This window comes from Delphinus delphis, chromosome 16, assembly GCF_949987515.2.
Source record: "Delphinus delphis chromosome 16, mDelDel1.2, whole genome shotgun sequence".
Lineage (NCBI taxonomy): Eukaryota > Metazoa > Chordata > Mammalia > Artiodactyla > Delphinidae > Delphinus > Delphinus delphis.
Genome location: NC_082698.1, coordinates 11,263,843 through 11,284,034, shown reverse-complemented (window position 1 = coordinate 11,284,034; position 20,192 = coordinate 11,263,843). Strand labels below are relative to the sequence as shown.

The 20,192-nt window shown below is 41.6% G+C and overlaps 1 protein-coding gene across 3 annotated transcripts in view; it reads left to right on the top strand.

Moving 5' to 3' along the window:
* Window positions 1-4,896: 4,896 nt before the first annotated feature.
* Window positions 4,897-20,192, top strand: part of SEC23IP (SEC23 interacting protein) — a 46,809-nt gene continuing 31,513 nt past the window's right edge. For all 3 annotated transcript variants that reach the window (XM_060033951.1, XM_060033948.1, XM_060033949.1), the window contains exons 1-5: window positions 4,897-5,104; window positions 10,397-10,929; window positions 13,780-14,002; window positions 14,808-15,001; window positions 19,193-19,282. In XM_060033951.1, coding sequence (XP_059889934.1) covers window positions 4,942-5,104; window positions 10,397-10,929; window positions 13,780-14,002; window positions 14,808-15,001; window positions 19,193-19,282 — 1,203 coding nt within the window. In that variant the 5' untranslated portion in view covers window positions 4,897-4,941. The remainder of the gene's footprint in view (window positions 5,105-10,396; window positions 10,930-13,779; window positions 14,003-14,807; window positions 15,002-19,192; window positions 19,283-20,192) is intronic.

Here is a 20,192-nt window from a genome sequence, read left to right as displayed (position 1 = left end):
TGTTTTTATCCTTCTGGAACCTTTAGAGATCTTTGTCTCTAATGCTCCAGTATGTATGTTTTCAACCATTGTGCTGGGTACCAATGAGAAACTTGTATACTTCATTTCTGGGAATTAAAAAAATTTTTTTTTCCCTTGATGATTCCCTCCCCTGTACTTTCTGTCTCTCTTAGCAGAGCTTTTAAAATTCAGATATTGGATTTTCTTGCATGGCAATCTAATTTTCTTAGGTTTCTCTCCTAGCTTCCATCTGTCTTTTTGCTTTACTTTTTGAGAAATTTCCTCATACTTTTTTTCCTTCTACTGACTTTCTTTTTTGTTCCCTAAATATTTCTTGTCTTTTCTTTCTTAAACATCACCTGATCTTGCTTCTTGGTTGCAGATCCCTCTGAAGATATTATTGATAGATTTTTGAAAGTTCTTGCCTTCTTGTGTCGGTAATTTCTTCTAAATTGCCATTTTTTGTTCCTTTTGTGGGTCTTGTTTGAATCACTATCTTCCAGGTTAAAGAATCTTCTCGAGTATGTGGTAATCGTATTTAAAGTGTGGGGACTACCTCCCACCTGTGCTTTTTCTGATCACATCTGTCAACCTGACTTGGTGCCCAGCACATCACCTTATACAGAAAGCAACACAAACCTTCCTCCAAAAGAATGGCCATTTCTGACAGTGACAGAACACGAGGCTCTTTTCCCACAATTTCTGAATCACCTACATGTGAGCTGATGCCTCCTACATCTCATTTTAAGCCTGGACTTCTTTCTTCAGTTTCAGAGCCATATATCTAATGGCCAGGCATCTCCATTTTTAGGTTCCAGTTTGTCCTCCTGTTCCACTGTGTTCCCTGAATCAGAAATTAGCACACTTTCCCTTCAGTCACCTGTGTCTCATCCTCCCAGTTCACCTGCCTTGCCAGGTGGAGGTGAGTATGGAAGCAAGAGAGGGTGGCTGTCCCCTAGAGTGTGAACTGTCACGGCTCTGCCCATTTGTCCACTCTTGTATCCCCCGTGTCTGGCATAGGAGCAGGTTCACATAATAATATTTGCTGAATGAATATCTGAACAAAACAAAAAGCATGGGGACTAAAAAGGTGATTGGGAGCTCAGAGCATATACATGGGTCTTGTTGGTTTTTTGTCTAGATAAGTTTATTTTCTTACAAGTATTTCATGGAAATAGGAATGTAGCAAGCCGGTCAGGGTAGTAGGAAACAAATTTTAAGGGCAGGTTCACGCATGTTGTTCTATTTACACCTGGGAGCAGGCTTTCGCAACCTCGGGCGCGGCAGCTGCCCTCGTCCGAGGCCCCTTTGCAGACGCAGCCCTGGGCACACTTGGCACAGCTCACGGGGCAGCAGCTCTTGCAGGAGGTGCATTTGCAGGAGCTACAATAGGCGCAGGAGCCACCAGTGGCTCAGGGGCACTTAGGGTCCATTGTGAGCCGAGCTGACACCAGAGGTGCAAATCAGTGACCAAGAAGAGGCTCTTGGGTTAGTGGAGGGTGTGTTCCTGGGGCTTGTTGATTGTGAGCTTAATTAGGGGGTGATTCTGCTCTGGGCTGTCTCATTGCGAAACCCAGATTTAATTCTCTCTAGATCTTTTGTTCCGTGACCCCAACAAGATGCTTCTAATCTCCTGCCTAGAGGTTGAAGACCCAGCAGCTAGTGTTTTTGGAGCTGAGTGAAGAAATTGGGCTGGGTTTGTGGAACAGGGTGTTTTATTACTCAGTATGTACGTATTTGCTTAATCTTCCTTCTGTTTTACCCTCTCCAGAAGGGAAAACTCAGCTCTTTTCCTTTTTTTTTTTTGCGGTACACGGGCCTCGCCCTGCTGTGGGCTCTCCCGCTGCGGAGCACAGGCTCCAGACGTGCAGGCTCAGCGGCTATGGCTCACGGACCCAGCCGCTCCGCGGCATGTGGGATCTTCCCGGACCGGGGCACGAACCTGTGTCCCCTGCATCGGCAGGCGGACTCTCAACCACTGCGCCACCAGGGAAGCCCCAGCTTTTTTCCTTTAAGGAGGATGGTCAATAGTCCAGTTACTGAGAGTGGGGGAGGGGGTCTGTTTCTTAAACAGTTTTAACCAATCCTCCTAATTATAGGACCTCTCTCTTCCACTGGACTGCCACTTCCAGAGGTGCCTGAGGTCATCAGGTCCTAAATCTTTTGGTGATCCTGTGGTGCAAATAATGTTGCCTTTGAGTGTTCCCCACTACTGGTTTGCTAAATCATCTACTACTTGCCTACTTTTTGGTGCCTTCCAAAATCTGTTGCTGCCAAATCTTCTCCCATTTTCCTCATCCTTATGGGTTTATGCCTAAAAAAACAAGCAAATCCATCTGTGTTTTCAACAGAGCTTCAGGAAGAAGAAAATGAAGATACAGCTGTTCAATCTGACATCTTTCCCCAGAAATTACTCCTGTTTCTGTTCATTCCTACTCCAATCGCTCTAATTTGAGCCACCATCATTGCTCAGCTGGTCCGCTGCATCAGTCGGCCAACTGTTCTTTCTGCTCCCGAAGCTTGCTCTTTCCTTATCTATTTTATTACACTGAAGACAGAGTGAACTTTCTACAGAGCAAATGTTATTTCTCCACCTTCCTTTAAATCCTTCTTTCAGTCCCTTTTGCTCTTAACTTGTAAGGACCCTGTATCATCTGGCCTTGGTCTACTTTTCATTCTTATCTCCCAGCTTTCTCCCAGTTGCTCACTAGGCTCCAGCCATGGGGTAACCCATGTTTCTTTTAACATTAAAATATGGCATCTTGGGCTTCTCTGGTGGCGCAGTGGTTGAGAGTCTGCCTGCTGATGCAGGGGACACGGGTTCGTGTCCCGGTCCGGGAAGCTCCCACATGCCGCGGAGCGGCTGGGCCCGTGAGCCATGGCTGCTGAGCTTGCGCGTCCGGAGCCTATGCTCCGCAACGGGAGAGGCCACAACAGTGAGAGGCCCGTATACCGCAAAAAAAAAAATATGGCATCTTAAGGTAACCCTACATACTGTAACTTTATCTGTAATTGTCTCTCACCACTTCTTCCGGTCCCTCTCCTCCAAGCTTTTCCGGTTAACTTCTACTCATTGGCTTTCAGGTGTCAACTTTAATATTTCTTCTTCAGGAAAGACTTTCATGTCACTCCAGATGAGGTAGGTCCTTTGTTGATGGTCTGATTGTTCTAAATAGTTGCTATCCCTCCCCTAAAAGGGTTACACCTCCCTCTCCTGATGGTGTCAGTATTCCACACAACACACTTTGAGAAATTGTACATTATTTTCATCACACTTCAGTTTATTGTTATTATGTGTTTAGTTGTCTGTCTTCCTTACCAGACTGTAAGCTCCAAGAAGGAAAGGTCCTGTGTCTATCTTGTATACCATGGTACCCCAATGTTTAGTATACTGCTTCGACCACCCATAGTAATGACAAAGACCCCCTTGACCAAACTCTAGAATGGCTACCAACAGCTTAAGGCTATGTCCCCAGGATGAACCCTGTTCCCCTTAAAATGCCTGCCTGAGAAAGCTCAACACTGCCAGGAGAATTTACTGTTTCTTCCAACCCAAACCAGGTGATAGGCATATAGGCCCTGAACCTCCCTTAAAGCAGTTACTTTAGAAAGCTTGCGATTATAAAACCTTTCTCCACCCCTTTCGGATATAAATCTTTTGTCACCCAGAACTGCCTTCTCAAGGACCTGAGAGCTGTCTCCTCCCAGCCTGGTGGGTACCTTGCTCTAACTTGTACCACTGCATGTCATAAAGATATGAGAAGTTAATTTCTGCTCCATATAAGTGCCAATTAACAAGCCCAGTCACATGGACCAACACCCCTTGGCACCCTTCGATGCCTTTGCCTTAGCACACGCCAGTCTTTAAAGTCTCCAGCCTTTTGTTTTTGGGAAGTTCAGTTCACGATGAACCCACTTCCTTAATGCAATAAAAATCTATCCTTATTGCTTTAAACTAGTATCTGGCTTTGTTTTTGTTTTGTTTTGACAGTAAGCATACTAGTTGTTGAATTAATAAATAAACAGATACTATATAGGTGTGAACAGCTGGGGGAGAGGGTAGTTTCATTATTTGAAAGCTTCTTTTGGGTTTCTTCTATCCCTCTCCCACCCTCCAAGAAGTTGATTATCTGTTATTTTTTCTTTCATAATCTCTAACTATGTGAAAGATGACAATTATATCCAAATTATCCATAGTGCATTTTAGGATTAAACTAGTCAGATTATTTTAGACAGGTGTAGAAAACTATTTAAAAAGTCACACGCCTATTTTAAATGTCAATTCCCTGGTTTCACTTTTAAACTTTTTTTTCTTCTCTTTGGCTTAAAAACTTCAAAAGTTCTACCATTTCTATTTCTGGGCGAATGACAAACAAGAGTTCAATTCAGTTCAAAACAACGTGGGCGGGTTAGATGCGGGTGTTTGGTTACAATTGGTGAGTTTGGCTAGACTTTAGCTGCAAATGGCCCCCACACCTTTTCCTCCCTCTGTCAGCAGCTAGCACTCTGCTACCTGCGCCTGCGTGCTTTCGCTGTTCCTCCAAAATTTTATCTAGTTAGACGCTTCTGTGGGTACTTTTAGGAAGCCTAGAGAGCCCCCCGCAAGCCGAGATTTTCAGTGCCGATTAGTACTTTGATTCACAACCAGATGCATTCCCTCTCCCACGCTCCAACCTCAGTCGCGGCCTCCACCTCTGCCTCCCTTCCGGCCCCGGCAGCGGCCGAGGGTGTCACGTGCTAGGACCCGGGCGTGAAGCCTGCGCCGCCATGTTGGTTCCTGGCGGCATCGTAGGAGAAGGCAGAGGGAGGCTGACCAGCCGTCCGGAGTTCCGGCCCTTGTGCGCAAGTGCGGAAGTTTGTTGGCCCCGACAGTGACCGGTTTCCGGCTGGTGGTTCCGCACCGGCCCCCAGTAGACGTGTAACGGAAGGTGGGCCGCAGCCATGGCTGAGAGGAAACCTAACGGTGGCGGAGGCGCAGCTTCCAACTCCTCGTCGGGCACGAACTTACTTTTCTCCTCCTCGGCCACGGAGTTCAGCTTCAACGTGCCCTTTATCCCAGTTACCCAGGCTGCCGCTGCCTCGGCCTCCCTGCTCTTGCCCGGAGGTAATAAGGAGATGAGGATCCGGTGGGGCAAGTGTGTGCGGGGAGGTGGGCGGGCGGCGGGCGGTGGCGAGGGTCGGAGGGGAGGTTTTCCTTGTGCCTGGACCCGACCCTCTGGTACCTTGCCAGGGCCATCAGTGGCCAGGTTTGAGTGTCCTGAGGACTTTGGGATGTTGGGGGCGGGGGCCAAGCTCTTCGTGGAAGGAACTGTTCCCAGTGCTGGACACTCCTGAACTGGCATTCCACAGATTTTTGTTGAACACCTCCTGTTGGACACTCAGGTGCTTGCAGGGAATGCAAAAAAATTAGTGCCTCCTCCTCTCCTAGGATACTGTAGGATATCTCTTAGGATAGACACGTAGTATTTGCAAAGTAGAGGTACAGAACGCAGTCATCTTTCAAGGCGATGCATCATTTTCTCTAAGGAGCCCTTGCTTGTTCTCAAGTCCCTACTCCTGTGTGCATCTTAGCACTTTGTACATATCTTTATTATTGTCTAGGGAGATTGCTTTTTAACGATTACGTGGCATAACCCAGACCTGGTGTTGGGGAGCACAGACTGTATTCCAGCCCTAGCCCTGCCAATTACTTGCTGTGTGACCTCAGGCATATTACTTTACCTCTCTGTTCTTCATTTTCCATATGGGCTGTGATGAGAAGTGAACTGATTTTTGTCAGGCACGGAATATAGTGCTTGGCACATAGTGTTATATAAATGTTTGAGAAATAAACATGTCTGCCTCTCTATTTGGACTGTGGGCTTCTTGAAGTTTGCAGCTATAACTTATTTACCTTTTTATTTCTAGGATCTTGTTTAGTGCCTAGCACATAGATCCTCAGTAAATGTTGAATATTTTCCTGTTGAATAATTTATTCTTGTTTGGAAGACTGAGGAAAGTTTCATGGAGAAGTGAAGAAGGGCAAATCAGAGACAATACATGATGGTTCCTCTTCCCTTGTGTTATGTTTCTTCTTGGTACTTATCACCACCTGATGTGTACAAATATTTGTTTATCCTTTTAAAATTTTTAAATTTATTTTACTTTTTATTTCTGGCTGCGTTGGGTCTTCGTTGCTGCACGCGGGCTTTCTCTAGTTATGGTGAGTGGGGGCTACTCTTCGTTGTGGTACGCGGGCTTCACATTGTTGTGGCTTCTCGTTGCGGAGCATGGGCTCTAGGCGCACAGGCTTCAGTAGTTGTGGCACATGGGCTTAGTTGCTCTGTGGCACGTGAGATCTTCCCAGACCAGGGATCGAACCCTTGTCCCCTGCATTGGCAAGTGGATTCTTAACCACTGCACCACCAGGGAAGTCCCATATTTGTTTATCTTATCCCACTAACATGTAAGCTCTATGAGAGCAGGAACTTATGCCTAGAACAGTGTCTGGTATGCTGTAGACCGATTTTTCAATAGAAACTTATTGAATAAATGAAAGGGTGGCAGTCAGGAATATGTATGTCTTGTTTTGATAGTGTGGCTGAAAGGTTCATCATTGCCATTTTTGGTGGAGGACTAGCATGGCTGGAGCAGAATGCTTTGGGAGGTTGCAGGAATAAATAAGGCTGTACATGGGGTTTTCATGACATCCTCTGCTTCACAGATGTTTGATTCATGCCCCATCTTCCTTGCTATATAATTTGTTTGTGTCTGTTACTGTCCGTAAATGCTAAACATCTTCATTGCTAAGTAACAGGATAACTTACCTGTCTTGAAAACTATTGTTTCTTGGAGATGATTTATTTTTTTATTATTTTTGTTTTTTTTGCGGTATGCGGGCCTCTCACTGTTGTGGCCTCTCCCGTTGCGGAGCACAGGCTCCGGACGCGCAGGCTCAGCGGCCATGGCTCACGGGCCCAGCCGCGCCGCGGCATGTGGGATCTTCCTGGACCGGGGCACGAACCCGTGTCCCTTGCATCGGCAGGCAGACTCTCAACCACTGCGCCACCAGGGAAGCCTGGTTTATTTTTTTAATAGGAAAATTAATACTTTTTAGAACTAAAATTCTGTAACAAATATTTTTCTACCTTTAAAAAAGATTTGATCATTAGAAACCCATTCAGATAATTTCCAGAGACAAAAGGAGAACCTGTCACATTGGAAGCAACAGTTAATCATGTCAGTGAAAGAGACACATAGGAAGCAATTCCATTTCACAAACCTGGATTGAGCAGCTTCCGTTTGCCAGGCCCTGTTCCCGGTGTCCGGGAGACACAGAGGAGCAGACAGCATTGCCCTCACGACTGCACAGTATATACAGACGCAGTGTACCCAGCTGTGTAAGTAATTGTGATACAGGTTTATGACGGCTGGAAAGAGGGATTGATAGGCTGCTCTGAGAGCTGTGGCTGTCAGGCTGGCTGACCAGGGAGAGGATATCCCTCGGGCCTTCAGGACCTCACAGCGGAGGCAGTTCTTGAGCTGAATATTGAAGGATACATAGAAATTAGGGAGTCTGGGGAGACAGAGATGTGAGAGTCTGGAGGTGTGAGAGAAACCTGCTGATTTGGTGGGATTTGGTGGTAGGTGCTCACATTCTCTTTCCATCCCGTGCTTTTTCCCTCTCGCCCCGTCCCTCCCCCGCTGCACCCCTCCATGTGACTAGAGTGAATGCAGGGGAGTGCTTCAAGTGGTCAGCGGGGCCCAGATCACGAAGGGCCTCAGACACCACACTGAGGAGTTTGTAGTTTACCCTGTGGGGTGTGGAGGGTGCCCTTGAAGGGTTCTGAACAAGGCAGTGGGATTAGAGGTGTGTTTCAGAAAGACTGGAGTTTCCTGAGATTGCAGAGATTGCACCAGAGTGAAGCTGACCGTAGCAAGAGCGGCCGATCTGGAAGCCACTGCGAGTCAGGCAGGAGCCTGTGGCACTCTAGCCCTGGTCAGCCACACTGGGTGTGAAGAGCAGGGAACAGATATGAGAGATTTCTACACAGTCGAATTGATGGTATTTAGTGACTCACGGGGGTCCAGGCTGTGCAGTGCAGAGTCCCCTTCTCTTTGTTCAGTTTCAGCCCCAAGACATAGCACCACCTGGCATGTAATGGATACTGTGTACATATTTCTTTAATGAGGATCTGAATGATTAAATGAAGGGTGTGAGGGGGAGGGAGCAGTCTGAGAGAGGAGATTTCTGGTTTGAGTGTCTGGATGGATGTTGGCAGACATCTGTTGAGGTTAGTGATATGTGTAAAAGGGGGGACATGAAGGGGGACAGTTAAGATGACAAATTCAGTTCAGGCTTACTAAGTCTGAGGTATATGTGGCTGAACCTGTCAAAAAGTATTGAGGAGGCAGTTGGAAGATAGGTTCTGGGACACATAAGATCAGTCTCAGTTTGAGACAGAGTTGGGAGTGTCCCAAGTATACAGGTGCTTATTAAAGTTATGGTTCTTGATGCCAGATGTGTCCACATGTAATTAGAAAGTGCCCCTGAGGTGAGGCTGGCAGCTTGTTGAGATCAGTATTTTGTTTGTAATTAATGCTAATCAGAAAAAAGTCTCTTGGATCAGGTTGATCCCAAGTTGTCTTAAAGGATGAAAGACACCACAGAGGTTTTCTCCTCTGCTTTTAGATGTTAAGACATCAACTAAGAAATCTGAGTCCAAGTGAGGTTCATGTGACTGAAAAGAGAGGGTAGGAATCGGAAATGTATCAGAAAAGTAGAACGATATAAGCAGACAGTGCCTGGGGTGCCGGGGGGCGGGGGGGGGGGGGCCCTTGTGCAGGAAGATATTTTTAGTTACAAAGAAACAACTCAGAGGAGTATTTTGAATAGTGGAGTATCTCAGTTAAATTGATGTGTGTGAAATATAATGAGAGCAGTCTAAGAGCTGAAGGCCTCATTCAGTAAAGGTCAAGAAGGAGCTCAGAGCTTGAAAGGCCACCCTTTGGCAGGTCTCAAGGGCAGGGACTAGTGTGCCTGTGTGCTGGGAGAGGGTCCACCCTCCTGATCTGCTCTATGCCTCCAGCAGTGGGAGATAAGAGGGAATTGGAAATGAGAGGGAATGAGATGGGAGAAGGAAAAGATTAGGAAGAGGAAGACAACGTTAGAAGCTAAGGCCTCCTAAAAGTTTCCTGAGGAAAGGTAGACTGGGCTTTTTTATTTCTGTTTATTTATGTATGTATGTATGTGTGTATGTATGTATGGCTGAGTCAGGTCTTTGTTGTTGCGCGCGGGCTTTCTCTAGTTGGGGTGAGTGCGGGCTACTTGTTGCAGTGCACGGGCTTCTCATTGCGGTGGCTCTCTTGTTGCGGAGCACGGACTCTAGGCGTGCAGGCTTCAGTAGTTGTGGCATGCAACCTTCAGTAGTTGGGGCTCGTGGGCTCTAGAGCGCAGGCTCAGTAGTTGTGGCGTACGGGCTTAGTTGCTCCGCGGCATGTGGGATCTTCCCGGACTAGGGCTTGAACCCATGTCCCCTGCATTGGCAGACGGATTCTTAACCACTGCACCACCAGGGAAGCCCAGACTGGACTTTTGAGGCCATGTAGAAGGAAAATATTTTTATCACTATTTTAGGACTTGGTAGCAGAAGAGAGGATAAATAGTTTGATGCTAATAATACCCACAGTGAAGATCAAGTTGGGCAAAGGGAAGTGAGGAGAACTTCCCTTAGTTAGAAAATGACTTTTCCAGTGACTTGGCATTCTCTAATGACTATCTGGTTGTGATACTGTGTGGTTTTAGGGATGGCAATTAACGGTTGACCTACTTTGCCTCAGGAATACAAATACCACATGTTCACTTATATAATGAGTGCTTTGTAGGTAAGAGCCCTGACACACCCCTTGTTGTCAACAGAGTTAATACCTGTACTTTAGTTTCTTGTCCTTACTGTAGAAATAAAGTTTTGTGTGTTTGGGTAGCAGAACAGTATTTGAATTGTTTCTTACCAGGAAAAAACAGTATTCAAAATAACATGTAAAACTAGGAGTATAGATTTTGTTTCCATTTTTAAAACCTTCTCCTATATACATATATGTCTACATAATTTATACATGTCTACAAAATAAATAGTATATAACTATATTTATTTTAAAAGTGTGGAAAGGTATGTATCAAAATATTAACCGTGTTAACAGTGATTGTCTCTGGGAGGTGAGCTTACGAATGAGTTAGTATTTTTCCCTCTTGTTTCTTATTCATGTTTTCTAGTTATTTATTTCAAAGAAAAAAAAGTTTTTCATTATTGTCTTTAATGCAGAAATGTAAGTTTGAACAACAAAATAAGAGGTATAATTGCTAGATCTGCGAGTGATGGCATACCTTTAAACCATGTACCCTTCTGTTCCCTTTCAGAGGATTCCACAGATGTGGGTGAGGAGGACAGCTTCCTTGGTCAGACTTCTGCTCACACGTCTACCCCACAGACATTTAGTTACTTCTCTCAGGTATCAAGCAGTAGTGATCCTTTTGGGAATATTGGACAGTCACCGTTAACAACTGCAGCAACATCGGCTGGACAGTCAGCATTCTCCAAGCCCCCAACTGCTCTCCCTTTTACCACCGGATCCCAAGATATGTCGAATGCATTTTCACCATCCATTTCGAAGGCTCACTATGGTGCTCCACCTGCTTCACAAACGGGAATAAATACTTATCTGCCTTCTCAGCCTAGTAGTCTCCCTCCTTCAAATTTTGGGAGCCCACCCCAAGGAACGCCCCAACAAGGATACAATCCATATCGCCACACAGCTGTAAGCAGCAGGGCTAATCCTTATATTGCACCGCCACAGCTGCAGCAGGGCCAAACACCGGCCCATCCTACCCATCCCCCGCCCTCTGGACCCCCTGTTCAGATGTACCAGATGCCTCCAGGATCTCTGCCATCGGTATGGAAACATGTTTTTTATATCCTAATTATTCACTGTAATTTTTAATCGCTCTCATCTTAACCTGTGTTTTTGAAAACACTGTGCTTTTTTTTTTTTTTTTTTTTTTTGCCGTACGCGGGCCTCTCACTGTTGTGGCCTCTCCTGTTGCGGAGCACAGGCTCCGGACGCGCAGGCTCAGCGACCATGGCTCACAGGCCCAGCCACTCCACGACGTGTGGGATCTTCCCGGACCGGGGCACGAACCCGTGTCCCCTGCATCGGCAGGTGGACTCTCAACCACTGCACCACCAGGGAAGCCCAACACTGTGCTTTTAATAATCAATATGATGACAAATTATTTTCAGAGGGTATTTTTTTTAAGCTACATGCTTTGAAGTAAACAATCTTTTAAAGATAGCTCATTGAATGGTTCATATTTCAGTTTATATTATCTATTTATGGAAGTAGTAATTGATTTTAATGAGTTAACCATATGCCAATATTTCCAGATTTAATGTAACATACCAATAACAAATGTCATCTAGGGACATGTGAAAGTCGGAGCAATTATTAGCAGACTGCCAGCTTCTCATTTTTTAATTATACTACTCAATCAAAACACTCAATTGGTGGGACTAAAATTGATTACTCCAATAATTTCTTTTATTTACATTTATGGAGTTTGGATCTAGACAGTCAAACTCTGTCTCAGGGGAGGAATGGAATAACTTTTGCATTGGGTAAATTTTATGAAATTCCTTTATGCCTTTTTTCCCCACTAATTATTCAACTGATTTCCAAAGGGAAGTGAACTGAATCAAAAAAAAGGGAAATGACTGAAAGGAAGAATTAAGAACCCAGCCCAGTGTGGCAGAGATAATAGTATTTCGATCAGAGTGTAACCTGACTTCTCTCTTGGGGATGAAGAATGGGTTCCATTTTACCATCTAATTTAAATCTTACCAATACACAAACTCTTGGTAATGTTGGATTTCAGCATATCAGAAAGTAACCAGATTTGTAGCATGTAATATAAGTTAGTATACTTTGTTTGCTGATGAAATTTTGTAAAGATTCCTAATTAAGAATTTTTAAAATGACAATTTTAAATATAAAAAAAGGTTGCAGGGCTTCCCTGGTGGCGCAGTGGTTGAGAGTCTGCCTGCCGATGCAGGGGACACGGGTTCGTGCCCCGGTCTGGGAAGATCCCGCATGCCCCGGAGCGGCTGGGCCCGTGAGCCATGGCCGCTGAGCCTGCGCGTCTGGAGCCTGTGCTCCGCGGCGGGAGGGGCCGCGGCAGTGAGAGGCCCGCGTACAGCAAAAAAAAAAAAAGGTTGCAAAAATAAAAATAGGACAGAGAACACCCCAGTACCCTAATCCAGATTTACCTGTCATGAACATTTGTTCTATCATTTGTGAACGTGCACGCTGACACGTGTTGGAGTATCCTTTTCTCCCCTCCCTCCCTCCCTTCCTTTCTCACTCTGTATATGTGCAATCTTGGGGGGAAACATTTGAAGATCAGTTAAATACATTATGATTCTTTACTCCTAGATTCTTCAGTGTGTATTTCCTGAGAATAAGGGTATTTTTTACATAACCACAGTACAGTTATCAACCTCAGTACATTTGCATTGATAGAATATTCTAAAATGATTTTTAATAAAAATTTAAAAAAATAATTGTATTCTGATTTTAAAAGTATTTTCAGTACAGAAAATTTGAAAAATGCCGAATAGCCAACTGAATAGAAATTGCCGCTAGAAAACCCTGTTTTTATTTTGTTTTATGTCTTTCTTATCCTTTTTTCAAGATAAAAGCATAGTGTTTTGTTTTTTTTTTCTTTTTTAATTAATTAATTAATTTATTTTCGACTGCGTTGGGTCTCTGTTGCTGTGCATGAGCTTTCTCTAGTTGTGCCTGAGTGGGGGCTACTCTTCGTTGTGGTGCCCGCGCTTCTCATTGCGGTGGCTTCTCTTGTTTCAGAGCATGGACTCTAGGTGCGCAGGCTTCAGTAGTTGTGGTGCACGAGCTTAGTTGCTCCAGGGCATGTGGGATCTTCCTGGACCAGGGCTCGAACCCGTATCCCTTGCACTGGCAGGCGGATGCCTAACCACTGTGCCCCCAGGGAAGTCCCAACACAAGCATTATGTATGTTTTTTATGAACAAGCAAGCAAGCATTATGTATGTTTTTTGTGAACATATTTTAGGTGTTATTAAGATTTTTTCTATAACGTTTTTAATGGTTCTAGAGAATTCCCCATATGAGTAAAAGATGATTTATTTAATCAGGTTTCTATTAGACATTTAGATTGTATCCACTGATTGTCTATTATAAATAACTTTTTGATATACATTCTTATGGGTAAATTTTTACAATTATATCTTTAGGATAAGTTCTTAGAAATGGAATGTCTAGGTCAAGGAATATGCACATTTTATTTTTATTTATATTTATTTATTTATTTTTGTCCATGGCGCTTGTGGGATCTTAGTTCCCTGATCAGGGATTGAACCTGGGCCACAGCAGCGAAAGCGCCAAGTCCTAACCACTGGACCAACAGGGAATTCCCAAGAAATATGTATATTTTAAAGATTAAATAAATCACAAGAGACATACTGCTAGGTTGATTTCTGTAAAGGTATTAGTTTACTTTGCCACCAGTGTGAGAAAGTCCTGTTCACTTTGCAACTGATTTTGGGGTTTGTTAGATTTTTAAAAGTTTTACTTGCTTTGGAGCCTGGTTATTAAATAGTTGTCTAGAGAAATATTTAGGATAATCATTACTATGTTAGTTTGTGTGTGAAACATATACAGAATTGTTCCTTTGGACAGACATGATGGTCCTAACTTTTGTCCCCCCCAGATTCCTCCTTCAGTGCAGCCAGGGCTGTCCCCTCCAACCCAGCAGCAGGCACCTGCTAGACCTGCGGGTCCCTCTGTGCAAGCGTCGTCTCTTTTTCTACTTCAAAACCAATATGAACCTGTCCAACCCCACTGGTTTTACTGCAAGGAGATAGAATACAGGCAACTGTGGATGCCTTTCAGTGTGTTTGACTCTTTGAATCTTGAAGAAATCTATAACTCAGGTAAGCACAAATCCTGCATCATTTGTATCTGATTTTAGGAAGAGAGAAATGAAGAGTATTCATCCATGGCCTACTTTTTATGAATGTCAAATTCTTTAATCCTTGTAGAGCCTGCCAGTCTCTGTACCTTAAGATGATAATATTAATGTAAGTTCTGAGTTATTTGAGCAAGGTATTTGAAGAAATGTTTTAGTAATTTTCCTTTTTGTTTAAAGGTAGTTTAAATCCAAGAAATAGAGTCGTTCATATAACCCAGGTGTCAGTTTTCTTATTTCCCTTATTTGTTTGTAGCTATAGGGCGTTTATAAAGCATTTTCTATGGAACTCTTGTTACTGAAGATGCTGTGAAAAAAGTGTTCCATGGTCAGATGAGTTTTGGAAGTGCTGTAACTACATCCATCTCTTGAGATAGTGCATAAGAGTGTGTTAAGACTCTGAGAAGTCTTCACTATAGAAGTAGGTTTCTTTGTTTATCCTGATGATAGTTCATCTTGGGACTTAAAAATCACCTATTCTTTAGAAGTATGCTTCATGGAGCATTGCTGCTTTGATTAAAAAAAACAAAAAACTACCAATTATTTGAATTATTTCATGATCATGCTTTTATATTTTACCCTCGTTATTTCTTCTCCACTTAAAAGAATCATCATTTTGAGCAGCACAGATTAATCTTAAACTTCTGTTTTTTTAAAAAAATGAGCTTAGTTCTTTGTCTTTAAGGATAGACAAGTCACCATATTCATTATTTATTACTTTTAAATGTACCTTGTAACTGTAGAGTTAAAATGTGGTCTTTGTGCTCCAGTCCAGCCAGACCCTGAGAGTGTGGTTCTAGGCACTGATGGAGGGCGCTACGACGTTTACCTCTATGACCGGATGAGGAAAGCCGTGTACTGGGAAGAGGAGCCAGCTGAAGTGAGACGCTGTACTTGGTTTTACAAAGGGGACACAGACAGCAGATTTATTCCCTATACAGAGGAGTTCAGTGAAAAACTGGAGGTACGTGGGCTTTATTCCTTTATGCTTTTCTTTAAAACATATAGACTCTGTATACGTTGGAGCCTCATGTAACACCACTCACAGTGGAGCAGACTTTATTTACAAGACAGCCTATCTTGATCCTGTGTGCAAAGAAGATTGCCTTTTAATTGGTGTCATCTTTCATGAGGTACTAATTGTGGCCTGGTGTCTAAAGATAGAATGTTTTTCAGGGGAACATCACAGATCTAATATAATAAGGTACTTATATCAAATCTTCAGAAGAGCTTAGGCTGCTGTGATATGCTGCTGACAACACATGCCAAGGAGATGGATGCTTTTCAAATTAATATTCAGTAAAAGGCTTGAAATTCACCTCTGGTTTATGAAAACAAATATAAGAATAGGAACAAATATTGTGAGACTTTTTAGCCATCTTAAAATTGGTGGTTAATGTTGTTTTACATAATTGTGTTAATTTCTTGTTATAATTCTGCTTAATAATTGAGTAATTAAATATTTGAAATAAGTTAAATGAATTCATCTGCATACATGGGAAATGGAGTATGGAACATTTTAGTTACTATTTTTTAATGTATTAACTAAAACTTATGTAACCAACACTAACATTAAACATTAAAACAATACTAATATTGACATTAAAAGGGACCTCTAAAATGTTAATCTTCCCTAGATTCATATTTTGAAAGCTTCAAGCAAGGACTGGGCTTTATGTTCTCTTTAGGAGCTGACAGTCAAGTTTAGCAACTGACTGTTAATTACTAAATTTTTTTGTCCTTGAAGAACATCATAATATAATTAATAGAAATAAGAAAAAAATTAAATCACAATCTTGTCATCCTTTCAAATAAAATGTTACATTTTAAAAATATTTTTTTAAACTGTTCTTTATTCATATACGTGTTTTTCTTTTTTTGTGTGTGTGTGTGTGTTTTTCTTATAGCTATAATAGTACAGATTTTTTGTGGAGTATTTTGCTTTTTCAAAAGAAAATTTGTAAATGTAATCCTTAGTCATAGTCATTATCAATTGTGCCTGCCCTAGAAATATTAATCTCAATCTCTATAATAGTGACTATGAAATATTGTTCTATAACCAAAACAGTACAAAAAGGTGAATATTGGCCTGAAGTTAAGACAGATGTTAGTTGGGGTTAAGTAAATTGGAAAAGAAGCTTGTTGAGAACAGAGGCCTCAAATGTTTTTCATTTCAACGTGTAGTAAGAATACATTTTAGATTGGATTTAGTACACACATTTTACACACACACACACACACACACACACACACACACATACACATCCATGAGTATGTGTGTTTATTTATCAGAGGCAGTGGTGTTTGGTAAACTGGCTCTCCAGGGAAAAAAACCCTGATTTATAGTGTTTGCTGATTTCCATGGTGTAAATACTCCCACCATGGCCAATAGTAAGCTAGCAACATGATGTAACTAGACACAGAGTTGGGAAGCAGTATGTGTGATCAGCTCTTGTGAGCTGGTATGAGTGAGCTCTAACGCACCATTAGAAACAAAGAAAGGTACATAGAACAACACTTACCTCACTAGGTGTCATTCAGTTAGATATTTTCTATGTCATTGAAAATATTAATTTTACAATTTGTTGCTGGTCATGACCCACAGTTTGAAAAACACTGATTTAGAGCTGAGTCAGAACCCAGGTAAGGGCAAAGACTGAAAAGAAGGCATAAAATTAATTTTGTTCCTGGAAATACCAAATATCAGGAGGCACCAGTCTACTAAAACATAATTTTAATCATTTGAATAAGGAATAAAATATGTAAAGGAATGCTGATATCTTTGGCTTAATTTTAGACCTAAATAAATAAACAAACAAATGTGTACTATAATTTTTGGTACCCTTGACAAGACCCTACTGAAGGTATAGCATCCCAAGGTTGAATGTTTAGTCCTATTATTTTGAAGCTAAAGTATATGTTTTCAAGTCTAAGCAGTATTTGAAAGTGTATACTATATTTGATTATAAATGGGTGACACAGGCTTCGAGGATGGAATTCATGTATTGACCGTCTCAATAGCACATAGCTGTTCTTAACTTTAGGAGACCTTAGTTCCTGTTCAGCCTCTACCCAGGAAACTCAAGCCAGATCAGGGAAGAGGCAGAGGAGTTTAGGAAATGAAAAAGCCAGTGAGAAAATGAGAATCAAGTGATACATATTGCTAGTGTTGTAGATGATCCTAGCCTATCAGAGCACTAAAACAAAACAATAGAAGAGTTGGAAACAAAAAACACCTTAATTTGATAATTACATCAATGTCTGCATAGAAAACTAGGAGAACCTCTAGAAATTCCATTAGTACCAGTGTAAGAGTTCAGCAAGTCTGTGGATATAAAATCAGCGTATAAAAATTAATAACATTCCTACGCAATAGAAATAACCAATTAGAAACCATAATAATAAAAGAAGACTATAACACTAACAAAACTACAGGCTAAGTAGAAAAATCGTCCAACAAAAGGTATATATGAACTTTATGGAGAATAAACTATGAAGCAGAATTGAAGGATGTAAAAGATGACCTTAAAGAAATAGACCAAAATATTACATTCATAGATGCACAGTCTCAACATAATAAAGATGTCAGTTCTTCCCAAATTGTTTTATAAATTGTATGTAATCCCAATCAAAGTCACATCAGGGTTTTTTAAGTAAAATTTGCAGACTGCTCCTAAATTTTATATGGAAGATCAAAGTATCAAGAATAATCAAGACCATTTTGAAGAATGAAAAGTAGAAACATACTCTACCAGACAAGATTTATTATAAAGCTGTGGATTGAAAGGGAATATGAAGAAATGAAAATAATTCTTAAGATGGTGAATCTTTAAACATTTTTGTTTGTGATCTTGCTTTTAAAAAATGTCAACAAATATATTAAAATTTTTTTAAAAAGTAGTGAGGAAGAGGGTCAGCTGGATAGAGGCTGATGGAGAGGAATTGTTACTGAATGACTGCCCAGGAGACAAAAAGAAACACTTCTACTTTGACATGATTGTCAAATAATCACTGTTACTCATTTTAAAAAATATTTATTTATTTGGTTGCACTGGCTCCTTAGTTGCAGCAGTGGGCTCCTTAGTTGTGGCATGAGAACTCTTAGTTGTGGCATGCATGTGGGATCTAGTTCCCTGACCAGGGATTGAACCCGGGCCCCCTGCATTGGGAACGCAGAGTCTTCACCACTGCGCCACCAAGGAAGTCCCACTGTTACTCAGTGGGTGTACCAGAGGTTCCCCCTTACCTGGTCTTGAATCTTTCTCCAAGAGACCCTCAGACTTTTGCCTTACAGAGAGCAGAATAGTGTCTCTGGAAGGTGAGTAAGAAAGTGGTGGGACAGTCAAGTCTTTGGAGTCAGAAGGTCGTGGGTGGGAGTGAACCACAGTTCTGCTTTTGCTCCTTACCTCTGTGATCACTGTATGGTCTTGTGCAACTGTGAACTAAAACTGCCTGCTAGCATTAGAATTGTGTCTGCCCCCCACCACCAAAAAAAAAAAAAAAAAGATAGGTTGAGGTCTTAACTTCTAGTACTTCAGAATGTGACTTTATTTGGAAATAGAGTTGTTGCAGATATAATTAAGAAGAGATCATACTGGAGTAGGATGGGCCCCTAATTCAATATGATTGGCATCCTTATAAGAAGACAGTCATGTTAAGACAAACATAGAGGGAGAAGGCCATGTGAAAGTAGAGGATTGGAGTGATGCGTCTGTAAGCCAAGGAATACTACAGATTGCTGACAGACCACCAGGAGCTAGGAAGAGGCGAGGAAGGAATTCCCTATGAGTTTCAGAGGGAATGTGGCCCTGCTGACACCTTGGTTTCAGACTTCTAGCCTCTAGAACTGTGAGGCAATAAGTTTCTGTTTTTATAAGCCACTCAGTTTGTGGTACTTTGTTATGGCAGCCCTAGGAAATTAATAGACTGTTTAAACCTTGGTTTTCACCTGTAGGTAATGGGGACAATATTATTTAGGGCTGATTGAGAGCAGTTATGTGAGGTACTGTATGTAAAATGATATTAAGTATGGTAGCCAGTTAGTACAGGAGAGCTGCTATTACTATTATTTTTATTACTATCATAGTTATAATTTTCTTCCACACTTTCTCTTAATAGATTTGTCTTACTGGATCATATGTTGTTTCCCTTGTAGGCTGAATATAAAAAAGCTGTAACCACGAATCAGTGGCACCGCAGATTAGAGTTTCCGAGTGGGGAGACAATTGTTATGCACAATCCAAAGGTAGTGATGTTGTTTAAGATATTAAAGTGTTTAGGTTTTTAAAAGTAATTATTTTACTGAATGTTTGATAAATGTTCATTTTTACTCTGCAGTAGGGATATATTTATAACTAGTGTATTGCTTTTAAGTTTACTACAGGTCATATCAATGATAGAAACTAAAATGAAATTTAAATTTGTCTCATGAAGTTTCTGTTTATGGTAACACAGTAGCTGAAGCTTAGTATGCATCGTTGAAGTTAAGCTTGATAATTTTTTGTACTTGATCCAGGCTCAGCAGACTTTTCTGTGAAGGGCCAGAGAGTAAATATTGAAGGCTTTGTAGGCCGTGTAGTCTCTGAAAGCAGCTACAGGCAGTATGTAAGCCAATGGACCTGGCTATTTTCAATAAAATGTTATTTATAAAAACAAGTGGTGGGCCAGGTTTGACCTGCAGGCAATAGTTTGCCTACCTTGCCCTTGATGATGGTTTGTTTCAACCTTTAAAGTAAAAATAAGTTCTTCCTCTTTATTTGTATCATCTCTGGAAACCTTTCTTGTTTTTTTAAAGATATTGGGTGTGGTGTTTAGAGTCTTCCATTTACCATCCTTAATCTCTCTAAGCTCCAGGTTCCTCACTCGCAATAAATAAGATTTACCTCCCAGGGTCATATTTTTGATGAAGTGAGGTAATTTATGCAAAAGCATTTAGCATAATGCTAGTAATATGGTAGTTTCTCAGAACATAGGCTATTTATTACAGAAAAGTGTAAAAGAAAAACAAAAACCTATATTCTAACCACCTCTATAGTCCTTACTGATGTTAAAATAAGTAAAAATAAAAACATTCATATGCCATCAAAGTTTAAACAGTATAAAAGGGTATCAAATGAAAAACAAAAGCCTCTTACCTCTGCATTCCCCTAGTTTTG